The 14,988-nt window shown below is 44.5% G+C and overlaps 1 protein-coding gene across 1 annotated transcript in view; it reads left to right on the plus strand.

Annotated features, from left to right (window-relative positions):
- Positions 1-12,887, plus strand: part of LOC147124856 (FRAS1-related extracellular matrix protein 1-like) — an 883,765-nt gene extending 870,878 nt beyond the window's left edge. Inside the window, exon 36 of the mRNA XM_085994045.1 lies at positions 4,339-12,887. Within this exon, the coding sequence (XP_085850171.1) occupies positions 4,339-4,538 (200 nt within the window). The 3' untranslated portion in view covers positions 4,539-12,887. The remainder of the gene's footprint in view (positions 1-4,338) is intronic.
- The last annotated feature ends 2,101 nt before the right edge of the window (positions 12,888-14,988 follow it).

A 14,988-nucleotide genomic window follows, 5' to 3' on the forward strand; every position in this document is an offset into this window, starting at 1 on the left:
GGGGAGCAGGCTGCAGATTGGGATTGGAGGGTGGTGGGGGTGATTCTACTCTGATCGCAGGAGGGAGCAGGCTGCAGATTGGGATTGGAGGGTGGTGGGGGGGGAGTCTACTCTGATCGCAGGAGGGGAGCAGGCTGCAGATTGGGATTGGAGGGTGGTGGGGGGGAGTCTACTCTGATCGCAGGAGGGAGCAGGCTGCAGATTGGGATTGGAGGGTGGTGGGGGGGAGTCTACTCTGATCGCAGGAGGGAGCAGGCTGCAGATTGGGATTGGAGGGTGGTGGGGGGGAGTCTACTCTGATCGCAGGAGGGAGCAGGCTGCAGATTGGGATTGGAGGGTGGTGGGGGGGTAGTCTACTCAATGCAGGAGGGGAGCAGGCTGCAGATTGGGATTGGAGGGTGGTGGGGGGGGAGTCTACTCTGATCGCAGGAGGGAGCAGGCAGCAGATTGGGATTGGAGGGTGGTCGGGGGGAGTCTACTCTGATCGCAGGCTGCAGATTGGGGCTTGGAAGGCAATGCTCCCTTTCATTTTTGTTTGAATGCGCGGCCCCTTTAACGGGCTGCACAGCCCATTCAAATTTCCACACATGTGCAGATTATCCATTCAAGAGCTGGTGAGCCGGTTGCGTGAGACCTCCAGACAGCAGCTTAAAGGGAACATTGTTGGGGATTGGCGGGGGGGGGGCTGCGTGGCGGTCTGCCGTGATTGCAGGAGGAGCGCAGGCTGCAGATCGGGGCTTGGAGAGTTTGGGGGGGTGGAGATGGCAATTGTGGCTGGGCTAGAAAGAGGCTGCGATCAGAATATGGGAGCCCAAAGACTGCCTTGAGGGGCCGTGGTGGAGCACTCCTGCTCCTCATGGCCCACAAGGAGTGCTATAAAAGGCACTTACCTTCGCTGCCGGGTTTCCTGAGGCCTGGGTAAATTTAGATCAGGCTTGAGTGTTGTTCCTTTTTTGTGCGAGGTCAGCATTTGAATTTATGTGGCAAGATTTTGCTCTTGCAAAAGGCAGTTTAATTGTCTTCTGTGAGAAGACTGATAGGTAAATGTAAAATGATTATTCTAGAAGAGATTTATGAACTATTTGTTCAGGTGAAATTAATAGCCTACTTGAGCTTCACTCTCATAGTTTACTCTCTCTTCAGAACCCAGAATATTTAACTACCTACACAAGCATCAATTATCCTATTGTGGCAAAACCACCAATGAACTCCTGTACAAACGCATAACTGTCTTTAAACCAATGTTACAGCATCTATGTTCGTTTGCTGAGTGTAAACAGGCTTTCTGTAAAAGCCCTGAAACAACGCAATGACGTCATCACGCTGGTCACGTGATGCCCCGAACGGCGGGAAACGTGATGACGTCAGAGAGTGGGAGGTCCTGAGTTCAGACCTCGTGGAACAAGCTGCTGTATAGACCTGTTTGCTGTTGCTCCTGCATGTTTTTGTTTTGTTCACTTATTTAATTAAATTCGGTTGATTTACTGAACTGACTCGACCTCAGTGATTCAGTTAGGAATCCGTTGATTCCTACACTATAATTATTCTGAAACTTGATGTGTACATCACTCACTTATTACCAGAGCTCTGCACCAGCTTTGAGTGCATGATAAGAGCATCAATGCACTCTTAAGTGATATTGAACAGTCTTTCAAATGTTTTATAATGTTTACTGTCTACTGTTGTCTTGCTGACTGCTGCCCATCGCAGTCTGGCTGAGTCTTTCCATCACAGTCTGGCTGAGTCTTTCCATCACAGTCTGGCTGAGTCTTTCCATCACAGTCTGGCTGAGTCTTTCCATCGCAGTCTGGCTGAGTCTTTCCATCACAGTCTGGCTGAGTCTTTCCATCACAGTCTGGCTGAGTCTTTCCATCACAGTCTGGCTGAGTCTTTCCATCACAGTCTGGCTGAGTCTTTCCATCACAGTCTGGCTGAGTCTTTCCATCACAGTCTGGCTGAGTCTTTCCATCGCAGTCTGGCTGAGTCTTTCCATCGCAGTCTGGCTGAGTCTTTCCATCACAGTCTGGCTGAATCTTTCCATCACAGTCTGGCTGAGTCTTTCCATCGCAGTCTGGCTGAGTCTTTCCATTGCAGTCTGGCTGAGTCTTTCCATCACAGTCTGGCTGAGTCTTTCCATCACAGTCTGGCTGAGTCTTTCCATCGCAGTCTGGCTGAGTCTTTCCATCACAGTCTGGCTGAATCTTTCCATCACAGTCTGGCTGAGTCTTTCCATCACAGTCTGGCTGAGTCTTTCCATCGCAGTCTGGCTGAGTCTTTCCATCACAGTCTGGCTGAGTCTTTCCATCACAGTCTGGCTGAGTCTTTCCATCGCAGTCTGGCTGAGTCATTCCATCGCAGTCTGGCTGAGTCTTTCCATCACAGTCTGGCTGAATCTTTCCATCACAGTCTGGCTGAATCTTTCCATCACAGTCTGGCTGAGTCTTTCCATCGCAGTCTGGCTGAGTCTTTCCATCGCAGTCTGGCTGAGTCTTTCCATCACAGTCTGGCTGAGTCTTTCCATCGCAGTCTGGCTGAGTCTTTCCATCGCAGTCTGGCTGAGTCTTTCCATCGCAGTCTGGCTGAGTCTTTCCATCGCAGTCTGGCTGAGTCTTTCCATCGCAGTCTGGCTGAGTCTTTCCATCGCAGTCTGGCTGAGTCTTTCCATCACAGTCTGGCTGAGTCTTTCCATCGCAGTCTGGCTGAATCTTTCCATCACAGTCTGGCTGAGTCTTTCCATCACAGTCTGGCTGAGTCTTTCCATCGCAGTCTGGCTGAGTCTTTCCATCGCAGTCTGGCTGAGTCTTTCCATCGCAGTCTGGCTGAGTCTTTCCATCGCAGTCTGGCTGAGTCTTTCCATCACAGTCTGGCTGAGTCTTTCCATCGCAGTCTGGCTGAATCTTTCCATCACAGTCTGGCTGAGTCTTTCCATCGCAGTCTGGCTGAGTCTTTCCATCACAGTCTGGCTGAGTCTTTCCATCACAGTCTGGCTGAGTCTTCCCATCACAGTCTGGCTGAGTCATTCCATCACAGTCTGGCTGAGTCTTTCCATCGCAGTCTGGCTGAGTCTTTCCATCACAGTCTGGCTGAGTCTTTCCATCACAGTCTGGCTGAGTCATTCCATCGCAGTCTGGCTGAGTCTTTCCATCACAGTCTGGCTGAGTCTTTCCATCACATTCTGGCTGAGTCTTTCCATCACAGTCTGGCTGAGTCATTCCATCGCAGTCTGGCTGAATCTTTCCATCACAGTCTGGCTGAGTCTTTCCATCGCAGTCTGGCTGAGTCTTTCCATCGCAGTCTGGCTGAGTCTTTCTGGCACAGTCTGGCTGAGTCTTTCCATCACAGTCTGGCTGAGTCTTTCCATCACAGTCTGGCTGAGTCTTTCCATCGCAGTCTGGCTGAGTCTTTCCATCACAGTCTGGCTGAGTCTTTCCATCGCAGTCTGGCTGAGTCTTTCCATCGCAGTCTGGCTGAGTCTTTCCATCACAGTCTGGCTGAATCTTTCCATCACAGTCTGGCTGAGTCTTTCCATCACAGTCTGGCTGAGTCTTTCCATCGCAGTCTGGCTGAGTCTTTCCATCACAGTCTGGCTGAGTCTTTCCATCACAGTCTGGCTGAGTCTTTCCATCGCAGTCTGGCTGAGTCTTTCCATCACAGTCTGGCTGAGTCTTTCTGGCACAGTCTGTCTGAGTCTTTCCATCACAGTCTGGCTGACTGTTGCCCATCACAGTCTGGCTGAGTCTTTCCATCACAGTCTGGCTGAGTCTTTCCATCGCAGTCTGGCTGACTATTGCCCATCACAGTCTGGCTGAGTCTTTCCATCACAGTCTGGCTGACTATTGCCCATCACAGTCTGGCTGACTGTTGTCCATCACAGTCTGGCTGAAGTCATGATAAGCTCATGTTCTACAACTCCTCCATTTTAACTGCTTTTTTATGTCATGTATAAGGACATAAGTTTTCAGTTTTCACAGAAAAACAAATTGAACTGCGGAAAACGTTCCCAAAACACTAATAAAATTGTTGACGTCCAATGTAGTAAAAAGTAATTTAATCCTGAAGCAGTAAATTTGATTATTGTTAATTGTACATTCCTTTTCATTAACAGCTTTTTTTGAGTTTTGTAGTTTGGCCTGTGTGACAGTCACTACAGTTCAAAAAGCAATTCATTGCATGCAGCATTTTGAGGCATTTTGACAATGTGAAAAGTCTCTATATAAATGCAAGTATTTCTTTCATTATATGTGCACAATTTATGCATTTAATAGAATGGGTCTACCAGAATCTGTACAGCCGGTAAACTATCCACTGTGAGTTGCTTGTTTTCCTTCAAACTCTCAGGCCTCAACGATAGGATCAGTCCAGGCATATGGGATTGGGCCGGAGGAGAACATGTGTCCTTCACAAATTGGAAACGCGGCCCCCCTCCTGCTTCGAGGAAGAAAGGCAAGAACTGCGTCCTAGTGAGGAGGAGAGGAAAGTGGCAGGTGAAAAACTGCAAGCGGGGCAAGCCTCATTATTACATGTGCTCCGTTCATTGATGATTACAAGAATCTTCACATGGAGGTCAATGTGTACATATCGTAGTGCTGCAATATTTATTTACAATATTTGGAAGTGCACTGATACACTTTGTATGTTTTCTTGCCCACTCTTACTAGACACTGCATAGATCTTTCTGACAGAGTGTGACAGTGGGCTCCTGCAATTTGATGGGAGGGTTTCAGATAGTCATAACTAACCATAATGCAATCTACTGTGAATCTCGCAGCAATAATTAACAGTTTGAAGTTTTTCCAAATCAAATGTGACATTTAACGTATTAAATATTTGTCGATGTTAACAAATATTGGGTGTTACATGGCCCAATTCAGCCCCCACTATCTTTTATGAAGAACATTTGGAATTTTTTTTCTTTTGCCAAGTAATGAGGTGACACAATTTGCATCAAAACAATGATTTGCTTCCTGTGTTAAGAAAGACATGGCTTTGTTAACAGATAATTTTTTTAAATAGTCAATTTGCATGCAGTGGGCAGTTTTCATTTCTGTGATAGTGTTTTGGGAAAATACTACGCTATGGAATGAGCTGATCCTACTATTGTGTCTCTCAGTTATGCCAAGGATAGAATTCTCTTTTCTGTATGTCTGTCATTGTGATTGTGGGCGCTGATCTGGTGGAGCGGATAAGCCACCCACTATTGATTTCAAGAGGTTCTGTAGCGAGTGGACAACCCATTCCACCAGATTACCACTCAGGTGGTGAGGATGTAAATTCACCCCGGTGACTCAGATTTTCTCCCCCTCCAGCTCACCCAATAATGACTGCATTCAGATTTCTTTTGAGGAGGGAGTGATTGCTCAGGATACAGCCCAGGCAGTGAGCCACTTCCTTCCTGTGGTTTTAGAAGAAAGTACCAACCATTTTGTTTTCTTAGAACATATTTATTTAACCACTGACCAAAACATCATTTTTTTAATCATGCATCACTAATAACTAATAACAACAACAACAACTTGAAGGAGAAATTAGGGCAGGTGACCTAAAGCTTGGTCAATGAGTTAGGTTTTAAGGAGCGTCTAAAAGAACTAGAGAGAGGTAGAGAGGCCGAGAGGTTTAGGGAGGGAATTCCAGAGCTTTGGGCCTTGGCAGCTGAAGGCACAGCCACCAATCGTGGAACTTTTAAAATTGGGGATGCTCAAGAGGCCAGAATTGGAGGACTGCAGAGATCTTGGAGGGTTGTAGGGCTGGAGGAGGTTACAGAGATAAGGAGGGAGGCGAGGCATTGGAGGGATTTGAACAGGAGGATGAGAATTTTAAAATCTTCCACAGAAAGGACTATGGGGGTAATTTTAACCCCGAAGAACAGGTGGTTTGGGTTGAGTGGGAAGTAAAATAATTTTACATTTCAAACCCGCCTCCAGCCTGCCCACTTCCGGTTTTAATGGAGGTTGGACGGGCCGGGCGACCAATCCCCTCTCAGGAGGCAATCGGTCACTGAAATCTTATAAGGAGGCTGCATGCCTCCATTTTAATATGAACATAAACCCAGCAGGTAAAAGGAGGTGCGAAGGGCTGGATGCATAAGGTGAGTGCATTGACAGCTCTGCTTGTGAGCCAGGAGGAGCAGGAGTGTTTCCTCACAGCCCAACAAGCTTACTTCTTTAAAGGCTCCGTGATCGGCCGACCCTGACACTGCCACGTGTCTGCCCAATCCATCAGCTTGTCTATGTCTGCTTGAAGTCTTTTATTATCTTCCTCACTGTTTATTGCACTTTCAAGTTTTGTGCCATCTGCACATTTTGAAATTGTACCCTGTGCCCCCAAGTCTAAGTCATTAATGTCTCTCAAAAACAACAGTGGCCCAAGTACTGAACCTTGGGGAACTCCACTGTATACCTCCCTCCAGTCCGAAAAACAGCCATTCACCACAACTTGCTGTTTTCTATCCCTTAGTCAATTTTATATTCATGCTGCTACTGCCCCTTTTATCCCATGGTCTTCAATTTTGCTAACAAGCCTAATATGTGGTACTTTATCAAACACCTTTTGAAAGTCCTTGTACACAACATCAACTACACTGCCCTCATCCACCCTCTCTGTTACCTCATCAAAAAACTCAATCAGATTAGTCAAACACGATTTACCCTTAACAGATCCGTGCTGGCTTGCCTTTATCAGTCCATGCTTGTCCAAGTGGCTGTTAATTTTGTCCTGGATTATTGTTTCTAAAAGCTGACTGTCCTGTAATTGCCAGGTTTATCCTTCTCCCTTTTTTTGAACAAGGGTGTAACATTTGCAATTCTCCAGTCCACTGGCACTACCCCGTATCTAAAGAGGATTGGAAGATTGAGGCCAGCACCTCCGCAATTTCTACCCTTACTTCCATCAGCATCCTAGGATGCATCCCATTCGGACCGGGTGACTATCCACTTTATGAACTCCCAGCCTTTAATATCTCATCTTTAACACCGAATAATGTAAGTTTATCGAATAGCCTTCTGTGCAGTTCTTTTTCAAACACTTTTTTTTGGAAAACAAGTTAAAGATGTCAACAGGAGTACCATCATTGCCCATAGCACAGCAAAGGGACGGGGGCAGGACAGATCCTTCTATGTGCATTATGGCCAAATGCATTTGTGCCACAAAATGAATCATAAATGCATTTTTCCCAGGACCAAATGAAGTAGAAGTTAGTCCAGAGTCATCCCATGGATCTCAAATTTCAATTCATTTGGTGGCTGCATAATTGACCCTGTCAAACCTCAAGAGTTCAAATGACTTGAGGTCTTGAGTTCACCTGGAAGGCCACTCCGCCCGGGTGAATATTATCCGTTTAAGGCTGGTCCGTTTATCCAAGTGCTACAGCCAAGTTTGGCCCTTCATTTTGGAGGGAAGTAAAACAGAATATTGTGTGGGATCACCCTGGGTAAATGAAAACTACTGCCAGCTGATCATGGTTGCTTTTCCTGGATCTGCAACCCAACAATCCACTTGGAAGGTGTAGAGTGGCAATTAACCTATAAGGGAAGAAAGTGGAAGGAGGGAAAATAAACTTAAAAGCAAACCTCAGACTGTTAATGATTTTGCTGCAATAGGTCCTCTTTGCACACCGAGTATCTAATCCTCTGAGCTACTGGTACATCTGCCATGTGGGGCAGTGCGCTGAGGAAAAACCTATAAAATCACATTGCAGGGACAGGATGAAATTGTTAGTGAGACCAGTATGATTGCATCACTTTTGTTTCCCATTGGTTCCAAATAACTGTCAAAAATGGGATTTTTTTATTACGTGTGACTTAAAGGAATTTGTGATATTATACAACGTGATCTTATTTTTGTCTGTTTCACTGCACCGCTAAATTGTAAACCACCATGAGACTTAATTCTTCGGTTCTAATTTCTGCACTATGTATTTTCATGCTGCAGTAGGACAGCATTAGCTTTGATGACCTATAAAGAGTAATTAAACCTTTCCATTTTGGTAATCTACACCATTGAAATGGAATGCTTTCAAAAATTTATGCAGCAACTGAAATATGGAATAGATTGCTCACATTTCTGAACTCCAGCGGTTTTGTTGTACAGTATGTGGTATTTTGCAGATTTTCAACTAACCAGAAATTCTGGTGTATTCTTCATAAATTTGAGAAAGATGCCATGTTTCATCCACCTTACACTGAATTCTGGAAGAAATTACATTTCTCACTCCTCCATAACGACCAGTGAGAACCCCTGATTTTCTACTTTCTCCCCTTCCCCCCACCTTCATAGAAACATAGAAGATAGGAGCAGGAGAAGGCCATTTGGCCCCTCAAGCATATTCCGCCATTTGATGGTGGCTGATCATCCAAATTCAGTACCCTGTTCCTGCTTTCTCCCCATATCCCATGATCCCTTTAGCCTTAAGAAATATATCTAACTCCTTCTTGAATATATTTAATGAATTGGCCTCAACTACCTTGTGTGGTAGATAATTCCACAGGTTCACCACTCTCTGGGTGAAGAAATTCCTCCTCATCTCTGTCCTAAATGGCTTACCCCTTATCTTTAGACTGTGACCCCTGGTTCTGGACTCCCCCACCATCGGGAACATCCTTCCTGCATCTAGTCTGTCCAGTCCTGTTAGAATTTTAAAAGTTTCAATGAGATCCCCTCTCATTCTTCTAAACTCTAGCGAATATAAGCCTAATCGACCCAATCTCTCTTCATACGTCATTCCTGCCATCCCAGGTATCAGCCTGGTGAATCTTCGCTGCACTCCCTACATGGCAAGAACATCCTTCCTCAGATAAGGTGACCAAAACTGCACACAATACTCAAGGTGTGGTCTCACCAAGGCCCTGTACAACTGTAGCAAGACATCCTTGCTCTTGTACTCGAATCCTCTCGCTATGAAGGCCAACATACCATTTGCCTTCTTAACCGTCTGCTGCACCTGCATGCTTAACTTCAGTGACTGGTGCAAAAGGACACCCAGGTCTCGTTGCACTTCCCCTTTTCCCAATCTATTGCCATTCAGATAATAATCTGTCTTCCAGTTTTTGCCACGAAAGTGGATAACCTCGCATTTATTCACATGATACTGCATCTGCCATGCATCTGCCCAATCACCCAACCTGTCCAAATCATACTGGAGTTTCTCGGCATCCTCCTCACAGCACACACGCCCACCCAGCTTTGTGTCCTCTGCAAACTTGGAGATATTACATCTAGTTCCCTTGTCTAGATCATTAATATATATTGTGAATAGCTGGGGTCCTAGCACCGATCCCTGCGGTACCCCTCTAGTTACTGCCTGCCACTCGGAAAAAGACCCGTTTATTCCAACTCTTTGCTTCCTGGCTGCCAACCAGTTCTCTATCCAAGTCAGTACCTTACCCCCAATCCCATGTGCTTTAACTTTGCACGCCAATCTCTTATGCAGGACCTTATCGAAAGCCTTCTGAAAGTCCAAATACACCACATCCACTGGTTCTCCCTTATCTATTCTACCAGTTACATCCTCAAAAAATTCCAGATCAGTCAAGCATGATTTACCTTTTGTAAATCCATGTTGACTTTGTCCAATCCTGTCACTATTTTCCAAGCGCTCTGCTATTACATCTTTTATAACGGACTCTAGCATTTTCCCCACTACCGATGTCAGGCTTACCGATCTATAATTCCCCGTTTTCTCTCTAACATCTTTTTTTAATAGTGGGGTTACATTAGCTACCCTCCAATCCATGGGAACTATTCCAGAGTCTATAGAATTTTGGAAGATGACCAGCAATGCATCTACTATTTCTAGGCCCACTTCCTTAAGTACCCTAGGATGAAGATTATCAGGCCCTGGAGATTTATCGGCCTTCAATGCCCTCAATTTCCCTAACAGCATTTCCCTACAAATACTGATTTTTTCAGTTCCTCCCTCTCATTAGACCCTATGTTCCCCGACATCTCTGGAAGGGTATTTATGTCCACCTTTGTATTTAATTGGTCTCCCATTTCTTTGTTCCCCATTATAAATTCCCCTGACTCTGACTGCAAGGGACCTACTCTTGACTTAACCAATCTTTTTCTCTTCACATATCTATGGAAGCTTTTACAGTCATTTTTTATGTTCCCTGCTCTCATATTCTATTTTCCCCCTCTTAATTAATCCCTTTGCTGAATCCTAAACTGCTCCCAATCCTCAGGTTTGCTGCTTTTTCTGGCCAATTTATATGTCCTCTCCTTGGATCTTATGTTATCCCTAATTTCCCTTGTTAGCCACGATTGAGTCACCTTTTTTGTTTTATTTTATGCCAAACAGGGAGGAACAAATTCTGTAGTTCATCCATGCGATCTTTAAATGTTTGCCATTGCCTATCCACCGTCAACACTTTAAGTAACGTTCTCCAATCCATCCTAGCCAACTCGCGCCTCATACCATCGTAGTGTCCTTTATTTAAATTCAGGACCGTAGTCTCTGAGTCAGCTACTTCACTCTCTATCTTAATGAAGAATTCTATCATATTATGATCGCTGCTCCCCAAGGGGCCTCGCACAACAACATTGCTAATTAATCCTTTCTCATTACATAATACCCAGTCTAAGATGGCCTGATCTCTAGTTGGTTCCTCGACATATTGGTCCAGGAACCCATCCCGTATACACTCTAGGAATTCCTCCTCCACAGTATTGTATTCATATATATCTTTCCAAATCTTGAAGAACAACGTTTTTAATCGGTGAACAAAATTACTGGACATTGAAACATACAAGATTCTGAAGGGGATTGGCAGTCTAGATACTGAGAGGCTGTCTCCCCTGGCTGGAGTGACTAGAACTAGGGGGCATAGTCTCAGGATAAGGGGTCGGCCATTTAAGACTGAGATGAGGATAACATTTCTTCACTTAGGAATTCTCTGCCACAGAGGGCTGTGGATGTTGAATCGTTGAGTATATTCAAGGCTGAGATAGATAGATTTTTGGACTCTAGGGGAATCAAGGGATATGGGGATCAGGCAGGAAAGTGGAATTGAGGTTGATGATCAGCCATGATCTTATTGAATGGCAGAGCAGGCTTGAGGGGCCGTATGGCGGAGCAGGCTCGAGGGGCTGTATGGCGGAGCAGGCTCGAGGGGCCGTATGGCCTACTCCTGCTCTTATTTCTTATGTTCTTATGTTGGACACCAAAGGGGTGATCCCACGATCTGGCTCTCACAGTAGGGGGGCACCATTCAAAGGGAGTGCATCTTGGCAACTTTGGAGTGTGCAGCTCGTTATGTTTTGTGTATTAATTTTAATAGACTGTAAACCATGGCTATGAGAGTACAATTCTTGCAAGCTTTGGGCCGCACTAGGATTAGATCACAGAATCATGCCTCATATTTAAAGGAGAGGTTTAATGAGCAGCACTGGGAATTGCCTTGTTGTACTGTAATACAACAGCACCTGTATGATACATGTAATGATTTTAATTACATTTCAACACATTGGTTGCACCCTTCCAGATCACAAAGCTGAATCAGTGTCCAAATATATATTGTAGATGGATGTAATCATATACTTAAGATTAATCATATATAACAAAGGTATATTTTGAACCTAAATAGAAACTTGTATCCACTGAACTTGCAACTCTGAAGCTGAAAAATTTTCAACATATATTTCTGATTTCTAAGCTATTAACATTTAAAAATCAAACTGTAGTGGACAAATACATGTTTAATAGTTAACGTAAATCACCCAGAGGAACAGGGAAACACAACGGTGAGACTACCCAGTTACCATCCTAACCAGAGCTATGGTATGAATAGAAAATGAATAGCACCACCAGGCAGCATCTAAAATGAAGATCCTTTAACAATTCAGGTGGTTCTGTCATTGCATGTTGTTCTGACAAAGGTTAACATTTAGGGCAGGACCCTATCATTCTCTGACAGAAAGTAAGGGCTAGATTTCTTCCCTCCTGCCTGTGCGTTGTGTTGCCTGAGAAGTGCATAAATGAAAAACCAGCTGGTAACAGAACCCACCTGATTTTGCTTCCATTTAAGTGAATGGAAAGGAAAATCAGACTGATGTAGCAGGCATATGATTCCCCTCCCCGATGGAACTTTCCTCTACACCCTGCTCAAGCAATGCTTAACACCCAGATGGGAAAAATGGAAATATACCCCTAACTGTTATGTTGTTGTGATCTGGATTGCTCTGTCTGAAAGGGTGGGGTAAGCAGATTTTATAGTAACTTTCAAAAAGGAATTGGATAAATACTAGAAAAGGAAAAATTTGCAAGGCTTGGGGAGTGGGACTAATTGGATAGCTGGCACAGGCATGATGGGCCGAATGGCCTCAATCTGTGCTGTATGATTCTATGAATTGACTGGCTGCACACTCCTACCAGTTTCTGGGGGGCTTTAGGTTTCCAGGAATGGCAGTTTTCCCATTGATCCAACATATCAATGCACTATGGGTGATTGCCAGTGAAGGAAGCTCATACTTCAGGAACTTAGTTGGTGCAGATATAAATACATACAAGCAATTTGACTAATGTGTTTGCTAGATACTGTGATTTGCAGTTGACTGGCAGAGTGTTGGTGTTTTCTCAAAGACTTCCTGTATTTGGCACCAAGTTGTGATGCATTCCCATCCCATCAATAGCTGGGGCTGGTGCCAGAAGTACAGTTACTACACAGGCATTATCAATGGGACAAGTGTTCTGATAACATGAAAAAGATTCTCAAAGCTATTTTTTGAGTGTGCCTATTTCAATGAGTGTCAGTGTTGTGCTGTTAACAGTCTCCAAGCAAAATGGCTTTCAATCTGTATCCTTATACCAATTGACCTGTGTTCCCATTTGATTGTTATTTTAATATTTCCCTGTTTCCTATCAGCTATATTTAAATAAAACTTTAATGAACTTGTCAGTGTCTTTTTGTGGTAACGTAGCATTGTTGAATCTGTCACTAACCATTTTTAAGGAAATTTGGGGTTTTGTGTGGGGCTACTTGGATTAAAATGCCCTTTCACTCTGGGTAGGGTTGCCTTCTCTGTTTGGAGGTATTACTGGAGGTTTGATCCTGTGTCGTCTGATCACATGATGTCTGCAAATGTTATTGCAATTACACTATAACGGTTGCGTCCCATGTAGTTGAGTATCTTTGCTCGTGGTTTCGTGCCAACAGCTGTTGTTCAAGTAGTTCCGAGATACACATATCACTAAAAGTAGCGACACAGGTTAATAAGGCCATTAAAAAGCAAACAAAGCACTGGGGTTGACGATAGCAAAATACTGCGGATGCTGGAAATCCGAAATAACAACAGAAAATGCTGGAAAAACTCAGCAGGCCAGGCAACATCCGTGGAGAGAGAAACAGAGTCAACGTTTCAGGTTGAAAGCCTTCTACAGAACTGAGAAAATAAGGCAGGAAATAAAACAGAATAAAAGGCAGTTTGGGGGCTGGGAAATGGGGGAGGGGATGAAAGAAGAGACATTAAGAGATATTCAAGGTGAGACGAGATAGTAATAGGACAGGTAAAGAAACAAACAATGGCTCTAGATGAAGTGTGAAATGCGCTGGCAGAGTGAAAGACAGTTGCCATGTGGGAGAGAGAAAAAAAAAGGAAAAGGCACCAACCAAAAGTGTGAATAAAAAATATAAAAATGTAATGGGGGCCGAGGTTATGATCTGAAATTGTTGAACTCGATATTGAGTCCGGAAGGCTGTAAGTGCCTAATCGGAAGATGGGGTGCTGTTCCTTGAGTTTACGGTGAGCTTCCATGGAACAATGCAAGAGGCTGCAGACAGTGAGGTCTGAGTGGGAATGGAACGGTGAATTGAAATGACAGGTGACCGGAAGCTCAGAGTCACCCTTATGGACTGAACGGAGGTATTCCGCAAAGCGGTCACCCAATCTACATTTGGTCTCCCCAATGTAGAGGAGACCACATCATGAGCAGCGAATACAGTATACTAGATTGCAAGAAGTACAAGTAAATCGCTGTTTCACCTGGGGTTCATTTCCAGAGCGATAGAACTGAAAAGCAAAGATGTTATGTTAAACTTGTATAGAACCTTGGTTAGACCACACTTGGAGTACTGTGCACAGTTCTGCTCTCCATATTATAAAAAAAGGTTATAGAGGCACTGGAGAAGGTGCAAAAAAGATTTACTAGGATGATACCAGAACTGAGAGAGTTTCCTATCAGGAAAAAATGAACAGGATTGGGCTCTTTTCTCTATAAAGGAGAAGACTGAGGAGTGACCTGATAGAGGTCGTTAAAATTATGAAAGGGTTTGATAGACATAGAGAAGATGTTTCCACTTGTGGGGGAGACCAGAACTAGGGGCCATAAAGATAAGACAATCGCTAATATATCCAATAGGGAATTCAGGAGAAACTTCTTTACCCAGAGAGTGGTCAGAATGTGGAACCCACTACCACAAGGAGTAGTTGAGATGAATAGCATAAATGCATTTAAGGGGAAGCTATATAAGCACACGAGGGAGAAAGGAAGAGAAGGATATGTTGAGAGACCAGGAGAGCACCGAGGCGGCAGTATAAAAGGAGGAGCGAGGCGAGGCACACCAACTCAGCAGTGGGGAGAGAGGTAAAAGGTAATCAGGGTGTGATGTCACCAGGGAGCAGGTAAGTGATTGGTTGGTGAGTATTTCTCTTTTTTAAACTTTAACTCTGTGGTTTATAGTTGCTAAGGTCATTCTGGTGTAGCGGGGACTGTTGGTAAACCATACAAGTGCCTTAGAGTTTATCTTTAATTGGTGATAGTGAATTAATTTAAATTAATTAAAGGGTAAGTCATGCCAGGAGAGCCCAGCCCTGTGTTATGCTCCTCTTGCTCTATGTGGGAATTCAGGGACACTGCCGGTGTCCCTGATGACCACGTGTGCCAGAAATGCATCCAGCTGCGGCTACTAGCAGACCGCATTGTGGCGCTGGAGCTGCGGATGGATGGGCTTTGGAGCATTCACGATGCTGAGAGGGTCGTGGATAACACGTTTGATG

Source organism: Somniosus microcephalus, chromosome 1, assembly GCF_052327205.1.
Source record: "Somniosus microcephalus isolate GS21.2 chromosome 1, FLI_Smic_1.0, whole genome shotgun sequence".
Classification (NCBI taxonomy): Eukaryota; Metazoa; Chordata; class Chondrichthyes; order Squaliformes; family Somniosidae; genus Somniosus; species Somniosus microcephalus.